The sequence below is a fragment of the Micrasema longulum genome, unplaced genomic scaffold, assembly GCF_059751315.1.
Source record: "Micrasema longulum isolate JH-2025_06_02 unplaced genomic scaffold, ASM5975131v1 h1tg002035l, whole genome shotgun sequence".
NCBI lineage: Eukaryota > Metazoa > Arthropoda > Insecta > Trichoptera > Brachycentridae > Micrasema > Micrasema longulum.
This window is the reverse complement of record NW_028279203.1, coordinates 53,902-76,952: the sequence shown is the minus strand read 5'-3', so window position 1 is coordinate 76,952 and position 23,051 is coordinate 53,902. Positions and strand designations below refer to the sequence as shown.

The 23,051-nt window shown below is 36.7% G+C and overlaps 1 protein-coding gene and 1 long non-coding RNA gene across 5 annotated transcripts in view; one reads left to right on the top strand and one right to left on the bottom strand.

Moving 5' to 3' along the window:
- Nucleotides 1-366: 366 nt before the first annotated feature.
- Nucleotides 367-5,757, bottom strand: LOC148273221 (trans-1,2-dihydrobenzene-1,2-diol dehydrogenase-like). 3 transcript variants are annotated; one of them, XM_088238994.1, is made up of 3 exons: nucleotides 5,474-5,757; nucleotides 1,090-1,310; nucleotides 367-696 (listed from the first exon to the last, which is right to left on the bottom strand). In XM_088238994.1, exons 2-3 carry the CDS (start codon nucleotides 1,289-1,291, stop codon nucleotides 401-403), a joined length of 498 nt encoding a protein of 165 aa, XP_088095120.1. In that variant the 5' UTR covers nucleotides 1,292-1,310; nucleotides 5,474-5,757; the 3' UTR covers nucleotides 367-400. The 3 variants fall into 3 exon arrangements, with proteins under 3 accessions (XP_088095120.1, XP_088095119.1, XP_088095121.1); XM_088238993.1 differs by lacking the exon at nucleotides 5,474-5,757 and adding an exon at nucleotides 1,993-2,146; XM_088238995.1 differs by lacking the exon at nucleotides 5,474-5,757 and adding an exon at nucleotides 1,930-1,952.
- Nucleotides 5,758-13,935: 8,178 nt separating this feature from the next.
- The window catches only part of LOC148273220 (uncharacterized), a 32,995-nt gene continuing 23,879 nt past the window's right edge, over nucleotides 13,936-23,051 (top strand). Inside the window, exons 1-2 of one of the 2 annotated variants that reach the window (XR_015824634.1) lie at nucleotides 13,936-14,032; nucleotides 14,234-14,827. This is a non-coding gene — a long non-coding RNA (uncharacterized LOC148273220). Of the gene's footprint in view, nucleotides 14,033-14,233; nucleotides 14,855-23,051 lie in introns of both variants that reach the window. The other variant, XR_015824635.1, reaches the window with a different exon arrangement.

Genomic DNA, 23,051 nt, shown 5'->3' with positions numbered 1-23,051 from the left:
TTCCATGTATCCGAAGGGGTTTTCCGGAGCAGAATTCTCCTACTACTTTGACATGAGTCTCTTTCATGTATCTTTTTCTTTTTTATAGTATGTACGTATTGAATATATGTTTGTAATATGTGTGTTATATTTAAAATAAATTAATTGAAATAAATTGCCCGATGTAAAAAGGCTAAGATAACATAATCTTTTAGAAAACAGCAAGAACTTATTCAAGTCCCTGATATACCCTTATAATACTTAACATTTAACATAAATGTCATAGTTGAAAATTTCCATATCAAATAAAAGCATAGTTGAAATATAGGATTCAAACTGACATAACTCTGAAGCCATCTATAAAAAATCAAATTTAGAGTTTAGAGAATTAATAAAGACAAGATAAATAATTAAATAAAAATTACTTTAATCGTTTGACATCGCTAATGGGCATCCCAAATTGCACATCTACTTGGAATATTTCCCCCAGGTCTCCAGAGAGAACCAGTTTCCGCAGTTCTACATAAGCCGGGAAGAAGCGAGACCAAACTGCTTCCATGAGAAACAGTTTTTTACTCCTTGCCAAGTCCACCAACTGCTTAACTTGTTTGTAGTTCAAGCAAAGCGGTTTCTCACAAAGCACGTGCTTTCCATTCTGCAGCATCAGTTCCGACACTTCCAAATGTTGAGGGTTTAAATTTCCAATATAGACAATATCTAAAAAATATGAAAAAAATAAAATAAAAAAGTGCCTAAATAATCATAATTTTTCTGAATTCGCATCCCGATCATTCAATTCAATTCAATTCATTTATTTATATAAAACATATACATTACAAACATACATTCAATGCGTACGTGTAAAAGAGAAAAAAATATGTGAAAGAGACTTATGTCAAAGTAGTAGGAGAATCCTGCTCCGGAAAACCCCTTTGGATACATGGAACAGATCAATATTCAGATCATGATCCATCATCCCTCTTTCCACACCCAGTAATGCATAAGGCACTGCATCGGTAGACCAAATGTTGTATAATTCCATCGATGATAATCTACAGTATTTATTCACGAAAATTTCAATGTGCTTAAAACAGAAAGATGTAGACCCACCAATGTTGGGATCCTCCGCTAATGCTTGATATCCCGCATAGGCGGCCGGTATCCCGTGGGTGTTGGCAAACTGCCTGGCTCTCTGCAAGTCCTGAGCTGCCACAGCCTCCACTCGGTGCTCGCCAGCTGGGAGTGTTCCCAGGGCCGTGGTGAAGTCATGGGAGATCTTCCCCGCACTCACTATACCCCAGCGGAGGGTCATCTTGGAACTTAAATCACTCCTGATTGAAAAAGAAAATATAAAAAGTAATAACTCTTGTGTGGCTAAGATGTCATATTAGTTTACATAGAATACAAGACTAAATATATCTCTTATTTTTTTAATAATAAAGTCCTATTTTATACTATTATATTTATAAATTATGGAAGTTAGATTATTAAGCACTATATATTAATATGTGTCATTGAGATATGGAGTCATTGAGAGTTAAATATTTAAAAAATATTTTAGCCAATTTATTTTGCATGGAATGTGCATAAGAATCCCATAAAATTTTCTAACAAAAAGCATTTAAAATATTTTTATTTTTGGAATGAAAAATGTTTAATATTACGACGAAAAGAAAAAGAAAAATTCTAATATTTATAAAAACTTGCATGTTGCGTTCTACAATGTAGTGTTATTGTTAATTAGTTTTTTTTATGATATTATGGGAGCTCTCTGTTTACTGACAATAATAATATAAAATTATGATGAAAAATTAATTTTCCAAAATTAATGTGATTTCCGAATGAAGAATACAGCTTGTTGAACTGTGTGTGTATTTGACAATCATCTATGAGATTAACTCCAAACGATATTGAATTAAAATATGTTCAATCTGTATTTTTCATAGATACCCGATTTCCTCCCGCTTTACCAATATTCATAAAAATATAACCTCCGTATGAAAATTAACTTACTTAAATCTAGTCACTTTAACATACAATTCAGAACAAGAGAATGCATTTAGTTATCTGTTGTATATATATATTATTTATGAATATATAGAGTAATAGAGCAAAAAACAAAACACATTATCTGCATATGTTTTGAAAACACGTCACTTGAAATACAAACATAACATATTATCTTATCACCTCCTCGACCTTTAGTGGTATTATTGAGAATTTATCTATAAAAACTACATCCCGGCATACCTGTTAACTATAAACGTGTCAGGTATAATAGACTAAAAATCGCTTCCTGGAAAAAAATAAATTATCTCTCTCGTCACTTACCCACTAATCACTCACACATGTAGATTAGTTTCCTTAGGCAGGGCAAATGACACATAAAAATTAATGACAATAAAATTTTATTCATTTTATGATGCATAACCATCTCAACATATTGTGAAGTGTTAACAATGAGCTAATAACCAACATATACGAGTATAGATTTAAAAAAATAAATTTAAGTAAATTTTAACCAGTACTGCACCAGTAACGATAAATAGCTATGGTGAGTCTGAAGTGGTGTACCTGTATACATAAATATGTTCATTCTTCGCCATGGCAGTACCTTTGCATGTACCTTAAATTTGCAACAAAGCTATGGAGGAGAAAATTAGGTTAAAAATATTGAATCTCGGAAACAGAACACGGTTTATCACCGGTGCAAGATGAGGGAAAAATGGGAATGCCGATTCTCAAACGACAATCGGAATACGGGGAAATTTGGTATTCTCACTAGTTTGTTTGATGAGAACTAGTGATATTGAAAATTTTATATGGCGTCCCAGTTAAAGGATTAACACTGGTAAACAACAAACAAGACTGAAATTGCAATCATGACAATGTCCGTCAACGACAGGGAATACTCTGTTCCTGATACTTTTTACAATGTTACTATCAGTACTGGATAAATTATGAATAGGAATACGAACCAGAAGATAACATTTTTCAGTATATATATTCAAAGATGGCATATATACATCATATGGGAATTCAAAGGAGAGCTGTGGGACTGCCTGGCAGCTAGACCAAACTACGGGTGTAGTGAAAACAAATTAAGATTATATGTACTGGTGTTGTGACTCAACCTACCTATGAAGAAGCGCTAATCATCGATTTAACTGACAAACCTAGGGCTAACATTTCGCATTCTCTCATAATCGGTACAGTGCCACTGATGAACGAAGATAAAACTATAGAGGCAATTTCATAATCTTCAATCTTCATGGTCGTTGATGAATGATCCGCATCCGCAACCTAAAACAATTTTGATAGGACTCTTCGCAAAAGAGACTGATTCAAAGCAGGAGGATTACAGTCGGATTGGCACACGAACCTCAACCTTATGAATTCGATTTTGGGTATACAGATAAAAAGTTATTCAAAGAAATCCCAGAGTCACACTGGAGATATAAGAATCGTCAATTCGTGGATAGAGAAGGATGAGTCACAATGAGAGTTTCTATATTCAAACATAATTTAAGCACCTATTAGAAAACGCTAGATAGAAAACCAAACGAAGTTTAATAGTTGTTTTTTTATTTTTATGTATCGTATTATCAGTGCTGATTATTTAAAAGTTTCATGATTGTGAAATTGCTCCGCTTGAGATGTCACCAGTTCTCTTCGGCGAGTTGTCCCGATTGATGAGTAGGCTTCCCCGGTAACCGGAAATCTATCACAACACTCTTTTCATTGGTTGATTTCGGAGAATTAGTGATATCGTTCGAAATAGTTAATTTTTATTCATACATTTTTGAGAAACTTCGCCATATAATTAAATGTTCTAATTTTTACCGCATGTAAGAAAACATTTTTTTATATCTAATTTCTCATAGCACTGAGCTTCCTCATTCGGAAGAATGATTAAGTAACAAAACCAACAGACCCTTTCTGTAAAGACATCGGTCGAGTTGGACAAGGTGGGGAAATAGACCAAGCGCCAGTTCCAGAAATGAGACCTCACATAAAGCAAGAAATTTATGAAAGATAAAATGTGCATAAAATAAAACAAGCAATAAATAAGTATGTATTTTTATTAAAACTATACAAATGACAATAAATTAGTTTCATGAATAATTTATTTCAGGAAAGTAACGCGGGTCTAATTAATCAATATATTACTCTGCTGTGAAAGGATTCTTACATGGATGACTTTGAAAATTTTGCTTCAAAACTTTTGAATTCATCATCGCAACAATCTTCGCAAAACTCATCAGTCTCCATCTATCTTGGATAGACGCAGCAACTGATCTTGGACTGGGAGTTGATTTCTTTGATGGCATCGTGTGCATTGTTCAGCAGCATTCTTTCACATCTCTTTCTGTATGCCGGAGCGAGCATTGATGCATCCAAGTGTCATTCAACAACAAAGTAATAATAAGTGACACTAAAAATAAGGCTAAAAAAATTATCCTAAATGCTATTAAATATTTGTATGTAAAAAAATAGTGCTTAAAAAAATTACCTAATTATTTTTCAAAAAAATTACCTTATTATTAAAAAAAATAAATTAATTGTATTTATTTTGGATAAAGATTTACATGCTTGAACTTTTCTTCGATCTTCCTTCCTTGTGTTCGTTTACCAGCATTAAGTTCATATTGCAATTCTCGACTTGAGTACCTTAGGCTCCTTGTTTTGCTGTAAGTTGTAGCTTACTTCGTGATTAATAATCCAAGAATGATTTTTGTCCGTACAGGCGTCTCTATAAGGGGCTGCGAATTATTTGGGCCTCACACTTTTCCAGAAAGCTTATTATGAAAATTTTAAAGGACAATACTAATAAATATTCATGTTTTTTGTTGATATTTCTTGATAAGACTCCATAGTTAGTGATTTTGATAAAATTATAAATAAAGTTATCAATGAGACTTCTTGGTTTAGTTTGACTTTTTCATTATTTTGACCAAAGAGCGCTTTCGCTTTTGAAGATGATGGTTTTTCGGTCTTGAAGATGCCTACTTAGGCGAAAGCGCTCCCTGGTCAAAATAATAAAAAAGCAAAACTAAACCTAGAAGTTTCATTAATAACTTAATTTATAATTTTATCAAAATCATTAATACTGATAAATATCTCTATACTATAATACATTTCATAAAAAGTGTGTGAAATAGATAATATTACAGAAGTCAAATTGTCTTACCTTTTGTCATTACATAATGTAAATTGTGGAAATTAATGAAAAGGTCTACAAATTAAATGATTTTTATTTTTCAGAATAAATTTGACAGATTGTAGTAAAAGGACAAATTGTGACTATTATATCACACAAATTTCATTCAAGTCCCCACTATAGAGGTAATATATATATATATATATATCATTGGTCCTCACTGATATTATACCTCTCATTGCATGTCTCAGTGTGGTCCCAGTTCACATAATTAAATATGATTTCATATGGTTAAATTTTATTATATTCACGTATTTCAATTATTATACTCACAAATTTTTAAGCCAGACTCGAAGTTTTCAGGTCACGATTTTTTTTATTTAAAATTTAGGTTTTGAACTAAAATTGTAAAAGGTGCGATGCCGATTTAGAATCGTTCAGGAATCGTTTAAGTTTAAAATTTAGAATGTTTTTCAAACTTCAAACAAACTCAAACGGTACAAAAATTCAAATAAACCAGAGATTAATGAATGGGAATGAAAATTGGAAATGGAATAATACGGTCAATATTATGGCGCGAATTTGGAATGACGCAATTCACGTGATAAAATGACCATAGACTAAACATATACTGTAAAAAATAGAATGACAAGACCGATGAGCTTAGATATTTTATGTGTGCGGCTACAACTTACAGCTACGTATTATGTTTCTCACGTTGCATGGACGCACTATCCCCATTACTCGTAGGGGAGGTGATGGTGGACGCCGCGGACAAGACAATTCATCAACTTACGTTTTACTATAACATTATTAATCTCTTACGTCAACTCCAAATCACAAAAAAAAAACATAATACACTAGTATGTTTTTTTAGATATATAATATAGTTACACGTAATATTTTTTTGAACATTCATACATTTATTAATTTGGGAATGGGTGTAGTAATTATTTATTAATTAATAGTCTCTAGCAGTTGCTGTTATTATTTAATGAAAAATATTTTTTATGTCAGCTGATGTTATGTAAGTTTGCGTCATACTGGAACTATTGAATTTTTTATAACTCTAAGCTGGCGTCCTTGCCCCTTTGGATCCATGATAATTTTTGTTTATTCCACAAATCTCTCGTTTTTTGTAGACGTAACCCTACCTCCCCCTCCTTAGTAACTTCCTTTAGTTAGGGTGCAAATGTGCTAGTGAGAGTAAATGTTGATCGGGCCTGTAAAAATAACCTTTTAAACAGGTGAGTGGGTCCAACGGGGCTAGGATGCCATTTACTCAATTTTTTGTTTTGTGATATATCCATGATGGACAAGCAATTTGCCCTTCCAAGCAGTACCAGGGCTCGTACTCTAGACCGAGAAGATGAAATAGAACAGTGGCTTCTTGAAGAACTCGATGATAATTATCCTACATCATCACCAGTGGCTGAACGACAATAAGTCCTGGACCTCAATAATGCAAAAAAATGTTTCGTGTGTCCTTTTGGCTAGCGTGCAAAGACAATTCATTCATGTTTTAAGTGTGAAATTCCTATTTGCAACACACGCACTGTCAGCATATACAAAATCTGCTTAAAATAGTTTTTTTAAAAAAGTGTATTTTACCCATTGTTATTTCTATGTTCTTTTATTGTTTTTTTCTTTTCATTAGAAACATCCTTTCTCGTGTAAAAATATGTGATCAATTTAAGAAAAAGGAATTGTATTAAGTTTCTTCAGTCAAATAAATAAACTTATTTTTACATTTTTTCATTTTGCCAATATTGTTGTTTAAGACTGATATAAGTAAAGATGTACTTTTGTAATTTAAAGATAATTTATTTAAAAATTAACAGAATATAAGCCCTGTAGTTATAAACAAAAACCTAAATTAAAATCGAATTTAAGATATTTGAAATTAAAAAAAAAAAAAAACGGGGCTCGGACGCCAGTAACGTATTTTTTTATCATGACGCCAGTGAAATAAGTATAGATCTGATCTCAAATATTATTAGTACCGTTGAATGTAGTGTACGGTGCCAGCTAATATAAATCTAATCATACTTCTAGTGCACTGTCATTTCATGTAGGTACATAATATAATATATTATGTAAGTACTTCTCCAGGTACCTAGATAGGTACTTAAAAATGTTTTCATATCCCCATATGAGTTGATGGTGTATTTTTTTTTGTGTATAGCATTCAAACAAAAAGAGAAATGCTGGACCTTATTGAAAGAGTTGCAGCGTTCAAATGGTTTTGGATTAGTTATATTGCGCGCTGCTTTGACTACAGATAAATGAAACGCCTCCTGTGCTAACACTCTCGAATCACTACCATAAAATCTTGGACAACCCCAGCTCCACTGGAGAGACAATATTGTGAAGCATGCGGGAACATTTTTTTTTTTTTTTTTTTTTATATAGGAGTTGCTTTATTATTTACCTTGCTTATAATATACAAGGTTTATATTTCAAAAGTGGATTTTTCTGCAATTAAATTTCTTTAAATTGATCTAAACTGTTGGGATCAGGTGGGATATACTAATGTGGGCCAATCAGGAACTTCTCAGCATTTGCTTATGTGGAGAGGAAACCACTCAAAACTCTTCAGGAGAAGCCGGCCTGTTGGCAGTAGTCAACAGGCCTTCCGTTCCACTAGAGGAGTGTTCGGCATTTTCTTCCCTACTTTGGTTTATTTTACCAATAGCCTGCACTATATTGATCATGTATAATACTACCTCTCGTGTGAGTTCTTTATTACCTATCACCGATGGGATGTCGCATAGATCTTCACCCAAGCTTCTGCAGCGCGCCTCCAGCTGTTGTCTTTGAAAGCTGAAAAGGGGCAATGCATCAACAGGTGAGGGACATCTTGAGGAGTTTCATCGTCGCATGGGCAGCTGTCGATTTCGGAGATCTTGAAGCGATGCAGGTAGCTCATAAACCCACCGTGACCCGTAAGCATCTGGGTGAGCTCGTAGCCAGCATTCTGCTTTCTCCTGAAATCAAAGGCATGGAAAATGGTAGGGAAAAACATTTTAGTTATACTTCCGGTAGGTTCACTTAAATAACGATCGTTCCAGACTTGAAGGGTTCTGCTTCTTATTTTCCTTTTGGCAAAACTGAGCGGGAAATCGGCAAAATCGGGGGCTGTCTTCTTGAGTGTAGCTTCCCGAGCCTTTTCGTCAGCCTTTTCGTTGCCAAGGATTCCGCAGTGTCCCCGTATCCAGCCGATGTACACGTCCTGGTGTCTGCATCGAAGCTTCTGGATATCTGTTCTAATGTCCATTACAATAGGGTTGACCGAATTTCGGTCAGTTATTGCATGGACGCCAGATTTGCAATCTGTCAGGATCGTTATTTTCTTCCATCTGTTTGGTGGTTTCTTCAAAACATAGACCAGGGCTTCTCTGATCGCAAAGAGTTCCGCCTGAAACACGGAGCAGAAATCGCCGAGTTTCAACTTTCTCGACGGCAGCTCTCTGACGCCATCGTAAGGTACAAACGCTGCACCCACTTTGCCGTCCAAGAGACTGCCATCTGTGTAGATCCTCAACTCTTCCTGCGCCGTCCCAGGCAGAACCTGATCATCATAGCCGTGATCTATCGGATAGCGCTCCGCCGGATGAGGAAGTGAGAAATAGTCTCCCACTCCCTGGTAAAATCTGTCCTGTGGCAAGTCTTGCAAAGTGAGGCTCTTCTTCACCTCATATGCTTCTGCAAGCTCACTGATTCTCAAATCGAGTGGCATGAATCCACTTAAAACCTGTGCTGATACCAAGGAGATTGTTCTGTATCCCTTGCATGACCTGATGGCTATTTGTCGTTGGATGGAGTTCAATTTCTTCCGATTGACTTTCCTGTTGACCGCGTCCACCCACACGCTTGAGGCGTACGTAATCAGAGGCTCTACAGCGCCTACGTATATTTGCTGCATAACCTCCGGCGATGCACCCCATGTGGGTTTGGCGGCTCTCACGAGTTTGTTTGTAATACCTGCGGCTTTTTTACAAACACCGTCAACGTGTTTGGACCAATTTAGGTTGCGATCTATGGTAAGACCCAAAACCTTAAAGTGGTCCACATAGTTCAACTGGACTCCGTTCATATGAATGGTTGGCTGGCGGTCCTTTCTTCTGGTTATAAACATCACGTTGGTTTTGTCTTCAGCGAATTGGAGTTTAGCTTTTGAGCCCCATGTTGTGATAATCTTCAGCGCATTGTCTGTCATCCTCTCAAGTTCTGTTGTATTGTCTGCCACGGCTGTCAAGAGAAGGTCGTCCGCAAATGCCTTCAGTTCGACTCCCGCACCCAAGTCTTTCTGGAGTACATCATCTAAGATGTAATTCCAGAAGCTCGGTCCACAGGAGGATCCCTGAACGCATCCTTTGGTCGTTACCTTTTCGAGAGTGGCATCGAAGTGTGACAATACAACTTTCCTTTGTTGATGATAGCTCTTCACCAACATGAACAAGTTTCGAGGGCACTTCTTATTGCTCAGTTGGCACATTAAAAATGGCCACCAAGCGTTATCAAAGGCTCCTCTTATGTCGAGCGAGATCGCTATGATCATTTTCTTGTCATGCAGTGCAGTCCTGATTACCTTAACTGATGCGTTAAGAGCGTCTTCTGTTGATTTCTGGGGTGTAAATCCGTATTGTTTCTGACTCAACTTACCTTTGCGATGAAAATGCCAGTTGATCCGATTGATCATCAGCTTTTCTAGTACTTTGCCAAATACCGAGATAAGTCCGATCGGTCTGTAGGACTTGATGTCTTGAAGGTCATCCTTTCCCGGTTTGGGTATGACAATGACCTTCGCTATTTTCCATTGAGATGGAAAGTGGCTCACTCTGAGACATGCATTATACATACCCAGTACCAGAGACCTGTTCACATTGAAGAAGTGAAGGCAGATGTCCGCGGTGAAATGGTCTTCACCGGGCGCCTTTTCTGGATTAATATTTGATATTATATCCTCAATCTCCTCTGCCGTAAATATCGGGTCGCTTTCTGTATAAGGTATGATTTCTGCTATCCGCCTGATGTCGATTTGCTCACTAGTCTCTTGTTGTGTATTGTCGTCCGGAAAGAACCTCTCCAATAGACGTCTAGCGCTTTCCTCAGCCGAAGCCAAGTATTCGCTGCCATCCTTAAGCGTCGCTAATGGAGTAGTCTTTTTCCGGTTGACCAGCACTCTGTGAATTGCAGACCAGGCGGTTTCTCTGTTTTGAGAGCCGCAGTAATTCTTCCAGGATTCCGTTTTTGCTTTTTCAATGGCGATTTTGTAGGCTTGTTTAGCCTCGAGGTACTCAGGAAGTGTCTTGGTCTCTCTACGGAGAGAACTTGAGTTCTGAAGCCTGTGCCTGCATTTCCTAGCATCTTTCTTTAGTTTATCGAGCTCAGTGTTCCACCAAGGACAGGGTTGCCTTTTGAAGGGTTTCCTGATTGGTATACTTGCTTTGCACGATTCGTCTAAAATTTCCATCAACAAAATGATTTTCTTCTCCAAATCCAGCGAGTTACTTACTTCGGAGAAAGAAATCTGTGATATTTTACGTTCCTTTAATTTACGTCGAACTTCTTTCGAAAATTTCTCCCAGTTGGCCTTTTTGTTGTTATAAATGGCCGTTTTGGTTTCCGTAGGGTTCCATATTCTGGCTGAAATTTCGAAGTATATAGGATTGTGATCACTAAGATGGTTATTGTTAGACTCCACTCTCCATCTGTCGACGGTGTCTATCAGACTTGAAGAGCAGAATGTTATGTCAATAACGCTCTTGAGGTGGAGGTGACCGCGAAAGGCCTCGAAAGTGGGCCGATTACCTTCATTCAAGGTGTGCAAATTAAGTTCAGACAAGAAATCTGCAACTTTTTCGCCCTTTCGGTCCGTTCTTGCGCTTCCCCACCACACATTTTTGGCGTTAAGATCACCTCCTATGAGAATGGGAACATCTCCCAGGAGCCTGAGTTTGTCTAGTGCGGGAGCAACATCCGAGGTTGGTTCCACGTACATGGATCCGATTACCATGGGTCCGGCGTCAGTTGTTATTTGAACCAGCGTTGTATTAGAGTCACTGTATTTACTCAACAGAATTCCATTTAAATTGGGTTTGCAGATTATAACCGCTGCTTTACAGACATGCTGCGATGATGTTACCGATTGATAGACGGTAATTCCCGATGCATTAATTTTGCCTGTGTTGCCCGTGTAAGGCTCCTGAAGCAGCAGTATATCCGCCCCCCGTCTGTTGGCCAGTGCTTCTTCTTGTGCCGCTTTGCAGCGGCCCAGGTTCCATTGTATAACTTTAGTCGCGCCGGCGATGTGTGAATGGATCCCGGTTGTGGTTGTCAGAATGGAGCTAGCCATAATTGACTCTCTCCATAGTTCTCATCATCATTTTGATTCGATAGGGACATTCCCTATCGTTGGCCCTGTGCTTAGATGCCTCGGTTTTACCCTTAGCCATCTTGATGCAGTTCCAGCATCGATAATCGGTTTCTTTGTCCTTCTTGGTGCAGGTTATAGATTTGTGGTCTCCTGCACAATGCAAGCAACGGTCTTTATTTTCCAGGCATCTTGCCACAGAATGACCAAAGCCCATGCATTTGTAGCATTGCATTAAGGGGCAGCTGTCTTCGACCTGCACCCTCTGATAACCGATGCTGATTCGGCCTTGGCTGATCATGGCTTCTCTCACCTCCTTGCTCACAAGTAGGACGGCATTTCTCAAACGCCTACTGTTCTTGTTGCGGAATGACCTTTGCAACTTTAAAGCGTCTTTGTTTTCCCCCGCGGCCTCGAAGATCGAGTCATTCTGCTGGAGAATGTATTCGATCAGGTCTTCATCGTGGGTTTCTTTTTCAATGCCTTTCAGCAGGACTGTCGGCATTAACCTTTTGCCCTCCTTGGCGACCAGGTTTCCCTTGGTCAACCTTGGGAGAGCAGCCCTTATAGTTTCGGCATCATTGGACGTTGGGAGCTTAATGATAACCTTGTTATCCTTAGCTGGAATCATGGCACTTACTCCGACCTTCAAGACGGATGGTCTGACATCCTGTCTCAATGAAGCCATGATGTCAGAGCTCGTCTTGGATTTGTCCGAAGAACTGATGATGACAGCATGGGAGGATCCTGATGCTGCCATGGAAGCATAGCTTTTCGGACTGGCTGAAGATGGAGCATTGGCGAAGACACTTCTCTGCATCAGAGCGATTTTTTCTTTCAAATAAGTCGTCTCTTGCTGCTGGGATTTTCTGGACATCGCGGAGGCCAAATCGATGATGTCTGTAAACAGATTCATCAGGCCTTCGCGGGTCTCTTTTGTAATATTCCCTTTCAAAGGGTCCACCATGCGCAAGCCTTTGGTCGAAAGGGTTATCATGTTCAAAGACATGGCGTCGAGAGGCATGTCTTCTGACTTACTTTCTTGGCTTATTTTCTGGCTCGAAGTGGGCGGGGGGGTCCTCTGGGAAGCGATTAGCGAAGTCGAAGGGGTTGGTACCTTTGACCTTGGTGCTGTTTGGGACGTTGTCCCAGAACAAGAGGGAGTCGGCTCCTTTGTATCGGCTGTCTTCGGGATTGCCTCTTTTGCCTTGGCTTGGGTCTGGCGAGTCGATTTCTTCAGTTGCTGCAGCTTCTTGGGTTGCTCGGGCTTTTTTTCCATGACGGGATTTCCTTTCTTCGGCTGGTCCTTCTTGATCTTCAGTTCCGGGCTGCTTTTCGAATGCGGGAACATTTGAATGCAAATAGCTCAAGACTGTTTGGTGTGGAGGAGGATGGAAGAGGCCTTGATTCAGGAATAGATGAAAACAGTGAAGAAGAAGCATGTAGTATTAAAATAAGTAATTTAATGAATATAGGAAAAACTTCATAATCGCTATTTGTCTTTTTTTTAATAAAAAAAACCAATAAACATTTTTGCCATCCAGTAGGAATCTGCGATCCGCGGCATGCATCAATTTTTCTGATTCCCTACAACAAACTTCATGAAAGAGCGAAATCAACACTTTCGTAAATTTGACAACACTCCCGCATTTCCATAAATCTGGCAAAAAATATAGATCTTTATGCCATTGTAATAGCATTGTCTCGAAGCTAGAACAGTGTTGACTCCTTTTCTTAGTAGCAGATCCCTATATTGCTATACTTTATTTTTTGGTTGTGGTTGACGGTTGGGTATTTGTTTCTATTTATGTGTCTAATCGCTAGTATTCTCAATAAATAAGCAATATAATAATAAGTACTCTGAATTCTTTGAAGACCAAGTCATTTTGATGGCCAAATGTTTAAAAAAAAAATACTCTGATTAAAGATTTTTGTGCAATTGTTACCGGTTTAAAGATAGATTTAGTAGACGCTCCCTAACCAATTAAAATAAGAAGTCAGCACAGAATTTGCCACTGCATGGTATAAGTGTTTTAGCTCCAGGACTTTGAATATGTTTCTGAGTGGAATGAAAAAATATATTAAGCATGTATGAGTGGGATATGTAAACAAACGATACAAAAGATTTATCGAAGTATCTAAATAATAATATTGATAAACGTCCTACTTTGTTATAATATATGACAAACATTATAATAACCTCAGAAATATTATTCGTTGAATGAATTTATGATAAACATTTTTTTCTCTCTATTTCATTATTTATTCCTGGGATCAGAAATTTAGTTTTCATTATTTGAATTTTTATGTGATTTATGCTCTGAATATAATTTTTTCGTGACGAAGGACAAAAAAACTATTTTAATATTATGTTTCTAGTCGTTCGTGATTGAAACATTTTTTAGTTAATATTTTTACAACCACGTGGCGCTAGTGTTTCTTCTGAACATGGAGTGTTTTGTGTTTGTCAGTGGGTTTGTGGTGTAAAAAAATTGGAAAGCTGTCAATCTTAAATGGTAAGAATGTTATCAACTCATCAGTCAGATACTTTATCATACCTAAGTTTATATTTATTCATTTACCGAGCAATTCCAGTTCATTTTTATCGTTTTTACAAACTTTACATCGATTTCATTTCCGTTATGTTGACCGCCATCGCCCAGTCACAGATACGCCTTTTTATGCTTAATCTTATCAAATTGCTTTTAAAATTACAGGTTGATGCGAGATATTGACAAATGTCTGCACTTTAGATTCTTGACAATTCTGCACGTATTTCAATCTCTACAAATATTTTTTAATGCTGTTTAAATTCGTGAATAACCTCAAACTTTGTAACCAAAATTTGTAACCGCTTTCGGGACTGATTGACAGACCGCTTGACGTATGATTTCATTTTCGTGCTGTCGGGAGTCCAGTCGGTTCAGCGCGGTGTCGTAGAATCTGTGTGGTGAATTCCTGTTACAGTTTATTGCCAAATATAAAAAATTAACGATCATTGTCTGGTCAAGTGAACTTTAATATAAAATATGTGACATCTGTAGCACATTTGCCGGTACGGTGACAAGATATTTGTCGTTTTTAATGATTCGATCAACCAGAATCTTGTGTTGTGGGTCCTCTTGACAGTCTTGACCCGGCGTATTCGTGGATGTTGTGTTGTTATGTGAATAGTGATGTTTCTAATATTCGACCAAGAGTGATTTATATATAACATACGTTAAAATTGATCAGTGCATCAGGGGCAATCGGGGCACCGAAGATATTGGAAACAGAATATCCGTGTATATGCCTGACCGGAGTTCGAATTGGTGAGGATAACAACAAAATACGGAAATGTAATAATATTTTTACTGTGTTTCTATCATTGCGATTCCGGTCCGTGTCTGGGCGGATGGTGGATGAAGATTACGGTTATGTGTGTAAAACAGGACCAGTAGCTCAATCATAAATAACTATCGACGTGCTAATAAGCGACGCGATAACAATTTCTCACCATGGTTGTTTATCGTATTCGCGATCACAATGGAACATCCGTGAACACCTAATATTAAATGTCAAAATATCTACGTTTCGCGACGTATAATCCTGCTGCGCAATCACATATTTGAATTTCACCGGTGTACATACGGAAAATATTCCAAAACTGCTATCTTTATTTATTTATTTATTATTTATCATGCTATTTATTGCATTTAGCCGGCGGTTGGCAAGCCAAATGTCAAAAAAGCAGTCGCCATAGTAATTCAATTTTCACTTTTTGTATTATATACTCCTTACTATTTTGCAAATGCAATATATTGAATTATTTTTTTATAGTAAACGCTGATTTTTCGCCAATGAACTGTATTTATTTACGCGGAAAACAAAAAACAAACCAACACGAGCGTTGACTTAGAGATTACACACGCGTTGACTTATGACTGCGATAACATGCATGTTCATTGTTGTTTATTGTGATCGCTCAAATGCTTAGCATGTTTTTAAGCACGTCTATAGTTATTTGTTAGATTGATTGGGCCACAGAATCCTGAACGAGTGTTTTTGACTCGATGACTACTCGGGAAAAATCCTGTCTCGTAGTGTAGTGATTTGCGCGTTCGCCTACCATACTTCGATTTCAATTCGGGGTTCGATTCCTCGACATAAAATATATATTTAAAGGTGGTTTTGATCTGGATTTTCAATTATTCTTCCTAGACTAGAACCTGTAACGTTACCTCCATGTAACAGATGATCAATATTTGCTGCATTTTATATACGAATATAGTGCCGTATGCACCACTTGGTGCGGATAGGGACACGATGGTGATGTTTATTGCAATTTTCAGTAATTGAAATTGGATATTTTTTTATTGTCAAAGTAATACTCTTTTATATCTGTCAATTTTTTTAATGTTATTTTATTACATTTGATGTAGTGCATAAATTTAGACTGTATTTTTCCACATGACCTTTATGCGTGGTTAACGCGTTGGGGGTCTGTGCATTTGGTACCGGGCTCGAATCCCGGATCCCGACTGAGTTTATTACCACGCACGTTTCCATTTATTTTCCGCTATAGTAAATATGCACTTAATGTAACCCCGAACTGGTGCTTGAACCGTACGAATGATTACCTCCGATTAGTGAACGCATCGATGTGAAATGTTTTTCAGATTTCGGTGTTTTAAGCACCATTAGGTTGCTTTCAGGAAGATGAGTGATTCTTTTTTACCATCCCTTGCTACCACTTTTCCATAAGTAGTGTAGCGGTTGGTGCATTCGCCTACCATTCATGAAGTCCCGGCTTCGATTTCTGGCAGTTTTAATGGTAATTTGGCACTGCAATATTCCACTGACCCGTGGACCGGTACCTGCAGCGTAAGATTGATAAATAATCTTACCTTCCATGTAACAAAAGTTATCTAGATAGGCTGCGATTGGAGTGCCAATACGGTGCCCTATGCACCAAGAACGAAAACGCACAATCGCGAAATCTCGTTTCCCGAACGTTCAACGTGACTCCCGCGGTTTACCCTTTAAGGCAGTGGTCCCCAACCTTTTTGTCGCCGCGGACCGGTCAACGTTTTATAATTTTACCGCGGCCCACTGGGGAATTTAAAATTGTGGTACATAAGTCATAGTGACAAATAATGGTAGAGAACACAAGGATTGTGGGAAAAATGACGAAAAAATATATAATTACAATGAAAGATTATTAAGTTTCAGATATTTTGTTAATTTTCTTTTGGATTCATGGGTATTTTAAATATTTTTAAGGTTCAACAGAAGGTTGAAAATACTTTTTTTCCAAGATAGAGAAAAGAATTTTGAGAATGATTGAATGGTTTAATATCGGGATTTTAATGTTATTCTTATATCTTGCAGATATATTAACTTGAAAGTTATTTATCTACTTTAAACGTTTTGATGTTGAAGTTGTATGTGTTTTGATTCGATGCTAAATAAATAATAATCCTGAGTTTGCTTCATTGAAACGAGATGGTTCCATCTGCGGGTAATAGGAGATTGTGACACCCGAAGTGTCTTGTATTTTATTTTATTTTTTTGTTTTGTTTTGGTTGCTGTCAGTCAGCACTGCAGAAAACCCCGCTTCACATAGATAGGATGTCGGAAATGGCAATAGGGATTAATTTTCAGTCATTACATCGCTATGATAAATTTTATAGGTATGTTCGATTTTTCAAAAGTAATTTTGATTTTTAAGCTGGGCCTTGTGCGGCCCGGGGCTTCGGGACCACTGCTTTAAGGTACAGAGTTAGGCAGGTACGCTGATTTTCAAATATTTACGATAACGAGACGAATCAACAAACTGTTTCTGTGATATGTTTTTATTTGTCCAAATATTTGTAGATAAGGACTGGATTCAATCCCCAGGGAGTTAAATCCAGTCCTTGTCAACAAAACAAAATGAACTAATGGCTAGTGTTGTGGACTCACGGATCGGAGGTCCGATGTTCGACCCCCACTCTGCGTCAACTTGATTTCCATTTTCTAATAGCGAGTTATTTACAACTCGTTGACAATGGCCACCGGAATTGAAATATTTGGATAAATTATAAAAACGCTGGTATTTCTTTTCCTTAAAAAAAAAAAACTAAACAAATGTCAAGCGTAACTTACGAAATCCAAGTGAATCAACAACTATGATATTTATTTATTAATGTTTTATTTAAGACTTGAAATTTCTTCTAAAATATCAAACTGTAAATAATCTATATTTTCTGGGCGTCATGGACTTTTGAAAGAAAATGAGGAACTTAGCCCTACGGGAAATTAGATGGAAAAAATGTTTTCCTACGCGGTGCAAAAATTAGAGCATTAAATTATACGGCAAAGTATCTTGAAAATGAAAGAAAAAATATTTTAATAAAAACGAACTACTTTGAACATCACTAGTTCATATGAATCAACCAATGATAAGAGAGTTGTGGGAGATTTCCGGTTTACTTACCGTCAACGGACCAATCGGCAGAACTGACCGAGAAGCGGAAGAGAACTTGAGGCGTCACACGCGGAATAATTTCAGAAAAACAAAACTTTATTAAATCACAAAATAAATAAATAAAAAAATTGGCTTAGTTTAATAGTCTTTTAATAATTTTTGTTTTTGAAAAACCATTGAACTTCCTCATTCGAGGAAATTGTAATTTTCCCGATCACCAATGATTAGTATTTACGGTCAGGGTCTGCAACACTTTTTTGCAATGGACTATAACATGTAATTATTAGTTATAACAGACTACGCACGCGTGCTTTATAAATTTGTCAATTTCGATTATTATATTCGAGGGTTGGTTTGAATTATTCTGTGTCCGGGCAAATGAAGAATACAGTTCTGTGTGTGAAATACAACCAGAATCCCATACGAACGTGTCCGACTCGATGGCTACTCTCGGGTAAATATTCCGAAAAAGGAGAGCGAGTGGAGATAACGTGCGCCTGGTGTTGGCGCGATCGCTTACCATGCTCGAGGTTCCGAGTTCGATTCCCGGCAGGGTGGATGTGAAATATTTGCAGTAGAATATTTGTGCCTGACGACAGTCGCCGTTGATTGTAAAGCAAAATATTCACAAGATATTTCAATTTTTCATACAAATCGTTGGGGTTGTAGAACAACGACGGATGTGCGAAAAATTGGACATTGACTTTCTTTTATAATATTTCATTTGCTTTGATTGTTGCTTCTTTTCTTGCAGAATCATAGCATAAACTACAAATATTATAATATATTTTTAATTTTTATAATAATTAAATAAAAAATATAATTATACCTTTTTATTTTTCTTAAAAACAAAACGAAAACTTACTCTGAACCGATTTCACACACGCAATAGGCTGCTCGCGTACATGGTAATAGAATAAAACAACGTGTAAAAGTGTGGCTGCTATTCGTATCGAAGCGCCTACTGTCGTCTGATGTCGGCCGAACCGGGGAATCACACGCCGGCACCAACTGACGCAATTGCAAATCGGTGTAAATCGAACCGGCGCAAAACGACGTTTACCTGTAAAGTCTTTTTATTCCAAGTTTTTAAAAAAAAATATGTATAAAACTAACCAAACCATTTGAGTATCAAATTACTTATAAACTTTGGTACTTATTAATTTGGGACATTAAGTTTTAAGAAAAAAAATAAAACGCTCTCACGTAAAGTTGGAGAAAATCAAATGCGTTGTTGTTCTACGATGTACACAATTTTATTCAGAAAATTTGTTTTTACTTTATAGACAATTGAAATAACTTTGTTAACTTCCTATTGTAATCGCGTGCCCGAAGCGTAAGACTGATCACCTTACATATTAATTAACAAAAATGATATAATCATAAAAATACGTATATAGTAAATAATAAAAAATTCACTCCACTCCTATTTATAATTTTCACTAGTGACCGGGTTTCGTCATGAGTCGTGACACTCGTCACCGACATTGTCAACGATGTAAATTATAATTATAATGCAGTTTCACTAGGAAATCTCGGTAGAAAACTCGATCTAATATAAATGATAAAGATACGCTGAGATTGGAGTACCAATGCTGTGCCTTATGCACCACTATGCAGATTGGGAAATAATGACGGTAATTTGTATTCTTTTTGAAAATATTCGTAATATAATCGATTTTGTTTACTCTTCCACCTAGTAGTAGTAAAAATAGCGGTAGGTAATGTAAAGCATTATAGTTTCCCGCAAAGTTAAGGTTGCGCATCGTTCACTTTCCTCCAAACGCACGTTGCGCTGTGAGCTGTAATGTCGTGTAATGTCCACGAGCACGCGATCCTACCCCCTAGCGCATACCGCTTGCAGGCTTATTCTGTCACAGTTTCGTTTCGTAAGTTCGTTCGCCATATATCCATTGCATTCTAACGCAATCGAAACCACATTTCGCTCTCGTTTCCTCTCATACGAAACGAATTAGTTACAGCATAAGGCCACTGACCGGCGGAGAAGTATTTCTCCGTACTGCCATCCTGTCTCATGGCGCAGTTGGCTAATTTATAAAGCCACCCATCGAGCTCCACATTTGTCCAAAATGAGAAATGTTGTTTTTTGTTCAGTTTCTGGCACATATGTTTCTTCGTATAACTGTTGTAATTGGCTAAGGCCGTATATATAATAAATAAGCTTCTATCCGAACGTGCACGAGAAACACACTTTTCATATTCTTACACGAAAACAAAATGATCAGTAGAGCGTGAACTGGGGAACGCAAGAAATACTCCAATGAAAATGCATGCGCTTTATGCTAATAATTAGATAAAACTACGTGGTGAACAAACAGTTCTTAGTTTCTGAAATCAGTTTTTTGTCCAATTTAACGATCCGAATGTAAAAGAAATGTCGTATAAACCTAAATAATTTTAATGTCCCCTTTCGCGTGACAAGAAATAAATATTTATTCTACTTGCCAGTATGTAGCGCTAACGATGCACAACACTCTTTCCTCTATCATTCATGTTCAAATTGTAATTCAGTTTTTCATCTATTGAAGTATTTAAGTGCCCCTTAATTTATTTAATAATAAATTAGTACTCTTCTATCTGGCTGCGATACACTCCCACTTGATTTTTAGTGATGCAAACGCCTGAATACAAAAAACACACCCTCTTACATATACTGGGAGTTCTTTAAAACCTGTCGCATCCGAAACCACGATGATCAGTATGAGCAAGAAGACCCATTGGCACATTAAAATAAATTTTTGAATTAATAAAATTTACAAAAATTAAATATTAAAAAAAACAAATGGTTGCTTACTTCTGCAGGGGAGAAACGAGGGGGGGGGGAGTCTTATATACTGTCAACCGCGCGCGGCGTCCCCCTTGCTTCTCCCCCGCAGAGGTACGCAACCATTTGTTTTTTTAAATATTTTCTTTAAAAAAAAATTGTTCATTCTAAATATTGTTTTAAATATGCTAATATGTCTTCTTGCCCATACTGATCATCGTGCTTTCGGATGTGACAGGGTTTAAAGAACACCCTGTATATATACGCACGCACACGTTTAAGAATGTACCATAATTGAATTTCTTTGATTATTATTTAGAAACTTCGTCGTTGTTCTGTTTCAACTTTATTTATGTAATTTAATAATTTTCGACTGTATGTTTCTATAAAATAAATAAATAAAACCTCAACCATCCTCACTAAATGTTTCGCGAATTTCGCCAGTTACCAGCTACACGGAAATGTAATACAATAAATATATTGGCATAGTTTTCCAGTTCTCCGTGCCGGATACGAGCTCACTCTCGCTACATTAGTCGGCGATGAATAACTTATTACCTCAAATCCACGCAATATGTAGTTCCCAGTGTATACGAGGTGTGTTCAGAAATTAACGGGAAATTTTTATTTTCCCGGGTTTGGAGAGTCCGATTGTCATTTTTTAAATGTTGGTATCCATGCCCCTGAAGTGTGCTCAAATTTTCAGCTATGTTCATTGTTTACTTTGTCTCTGGCCGCCGCCAAGGTTAGTAGACGTGTTCGGCGTGCTCGGCGATTTTCGTCTTGGCTATCCAGAATGCCTCCACTGGGACGATTGAGCCTTAGCTTCGACGTTATATCCGTAAACCCATGTTTCGTCATCTGTTATAACACGTTTCGGTAATTCTGCATCGTCGTTGACTTTATTTAGTGACTCCTGAGCAACTTCCATTCGGCGCTGTTTTTGTACGAAATAAAAAAAAATTGGAACAAATTTTGCTGCCACGGGTTTCATACCAAAAATATTCGAAAAAATTTCATGGCATGAGCCAGTCGATATGGCAACGTCATCAGCGACTTCTCTGATTGTGATTCAGCGATCTTTCATAACCATGTCATTCACTTTTTCCATGTTTTCAGCGGTTGTTGATGTGCTGGAGCGTTCGGGCCGTTCTTCATCTTCAACGTCTTCACGGCCATCTTGGAAACGCTTATACCACTAAACTCTTGTTTTACTCATAGCTGACTCACCACAGGCCTTTTTTTTAAACATTTCACACATTTTGTTACACTTTATTTATTTTTTTACCCAAAATTTGGGATAAATTCTTTGATCCATATTTTTTAAGGCTGTAGTCTGGTAAACCGATCGCAAAATGAAGAAATCATACGATTTTGCCATTTTAAAACGAATGTTTATTTTTAATCGCGCAATAATAAAATAACAAAAAAACATAAACTAGATAAGAACAATAATTTTTAAAGGTATTTATGTTAAAAAATATACTTAAAAGTTTTATGTAACTAATATATAATTACTTTTAGACCGGCAAATTACGCCATTTCAAATTTAGACTTAACTTAGGTATCTGGGATCTTAATAAAGACTAATTATCGAACTAAAATTTGTTTTAATATTTTGAAGGTAGTAAATTGAACATAAAAGTGGCCGAAGCAGAATTTAGATTTTTTGTTTTTGAAAAGAAATATAAAATAATTGAAATATTTTAGTTGAAACCTTTTTTTATAGAATGGTATTTTCTCTTTTTTTTGTAAAGATAATTCTGGTTGTAATATTTCATTTAAAACAACATCTTATTTACGTTTTATGAACTTCAGACCTGCGCTTATTTAAAACGAAGTATTACCGAATGTATAATTTTACCTAGAAATAAAGGAAAATGTCACAAAAATGTATGTGATTTAAAATGCTTATATTTTTTTTCAAAAACAAAAAATCAAAATTCTGCTTCGGCCACTTTTATGCTCAATTTACTATCTACAAATTTTATTTCGATACTTAGTATTTATTGAGATCCCAGATACCTAAGTTAAGTCTAAATTTGAAATGGCGTAATCTGCCGGTCTAAAAGTAATTATATGTTAGTTACATAAAACTTTTAAGTATATTTTTTAACATAAATACCTTTAAAAATTATTGTTTTTATCTAGTTTATGTTTTTTTGTTATTTTATTATTGCGCGATTAAAAATAAACATTCGTTTTAAAATGGCAAAATCGTATGATTTCTTCATTTTGCGATCGGTTTACCAGACTACAGCCTTAACAAACGAAAATCGCCGAGCTCATAAAAACACGTCTA

Bases quoted from the DNA above. Each gene is read 5' to 3' on its own strand.
- LOC148273221 (XM_088238994.1), bottom strand. From the start codon at position 1,291: ATGACCCTCCGCTGGGGTATAGTGAGTGCGGGGAAGATCTCCCATGAC. The intron at 697-1,089 runs GTGGGTCTACAT...CATATTTTTTAG, and splicing joins AGCGGAGGATCCCAACATTG to ATATTGTCTATATTGGAAAT.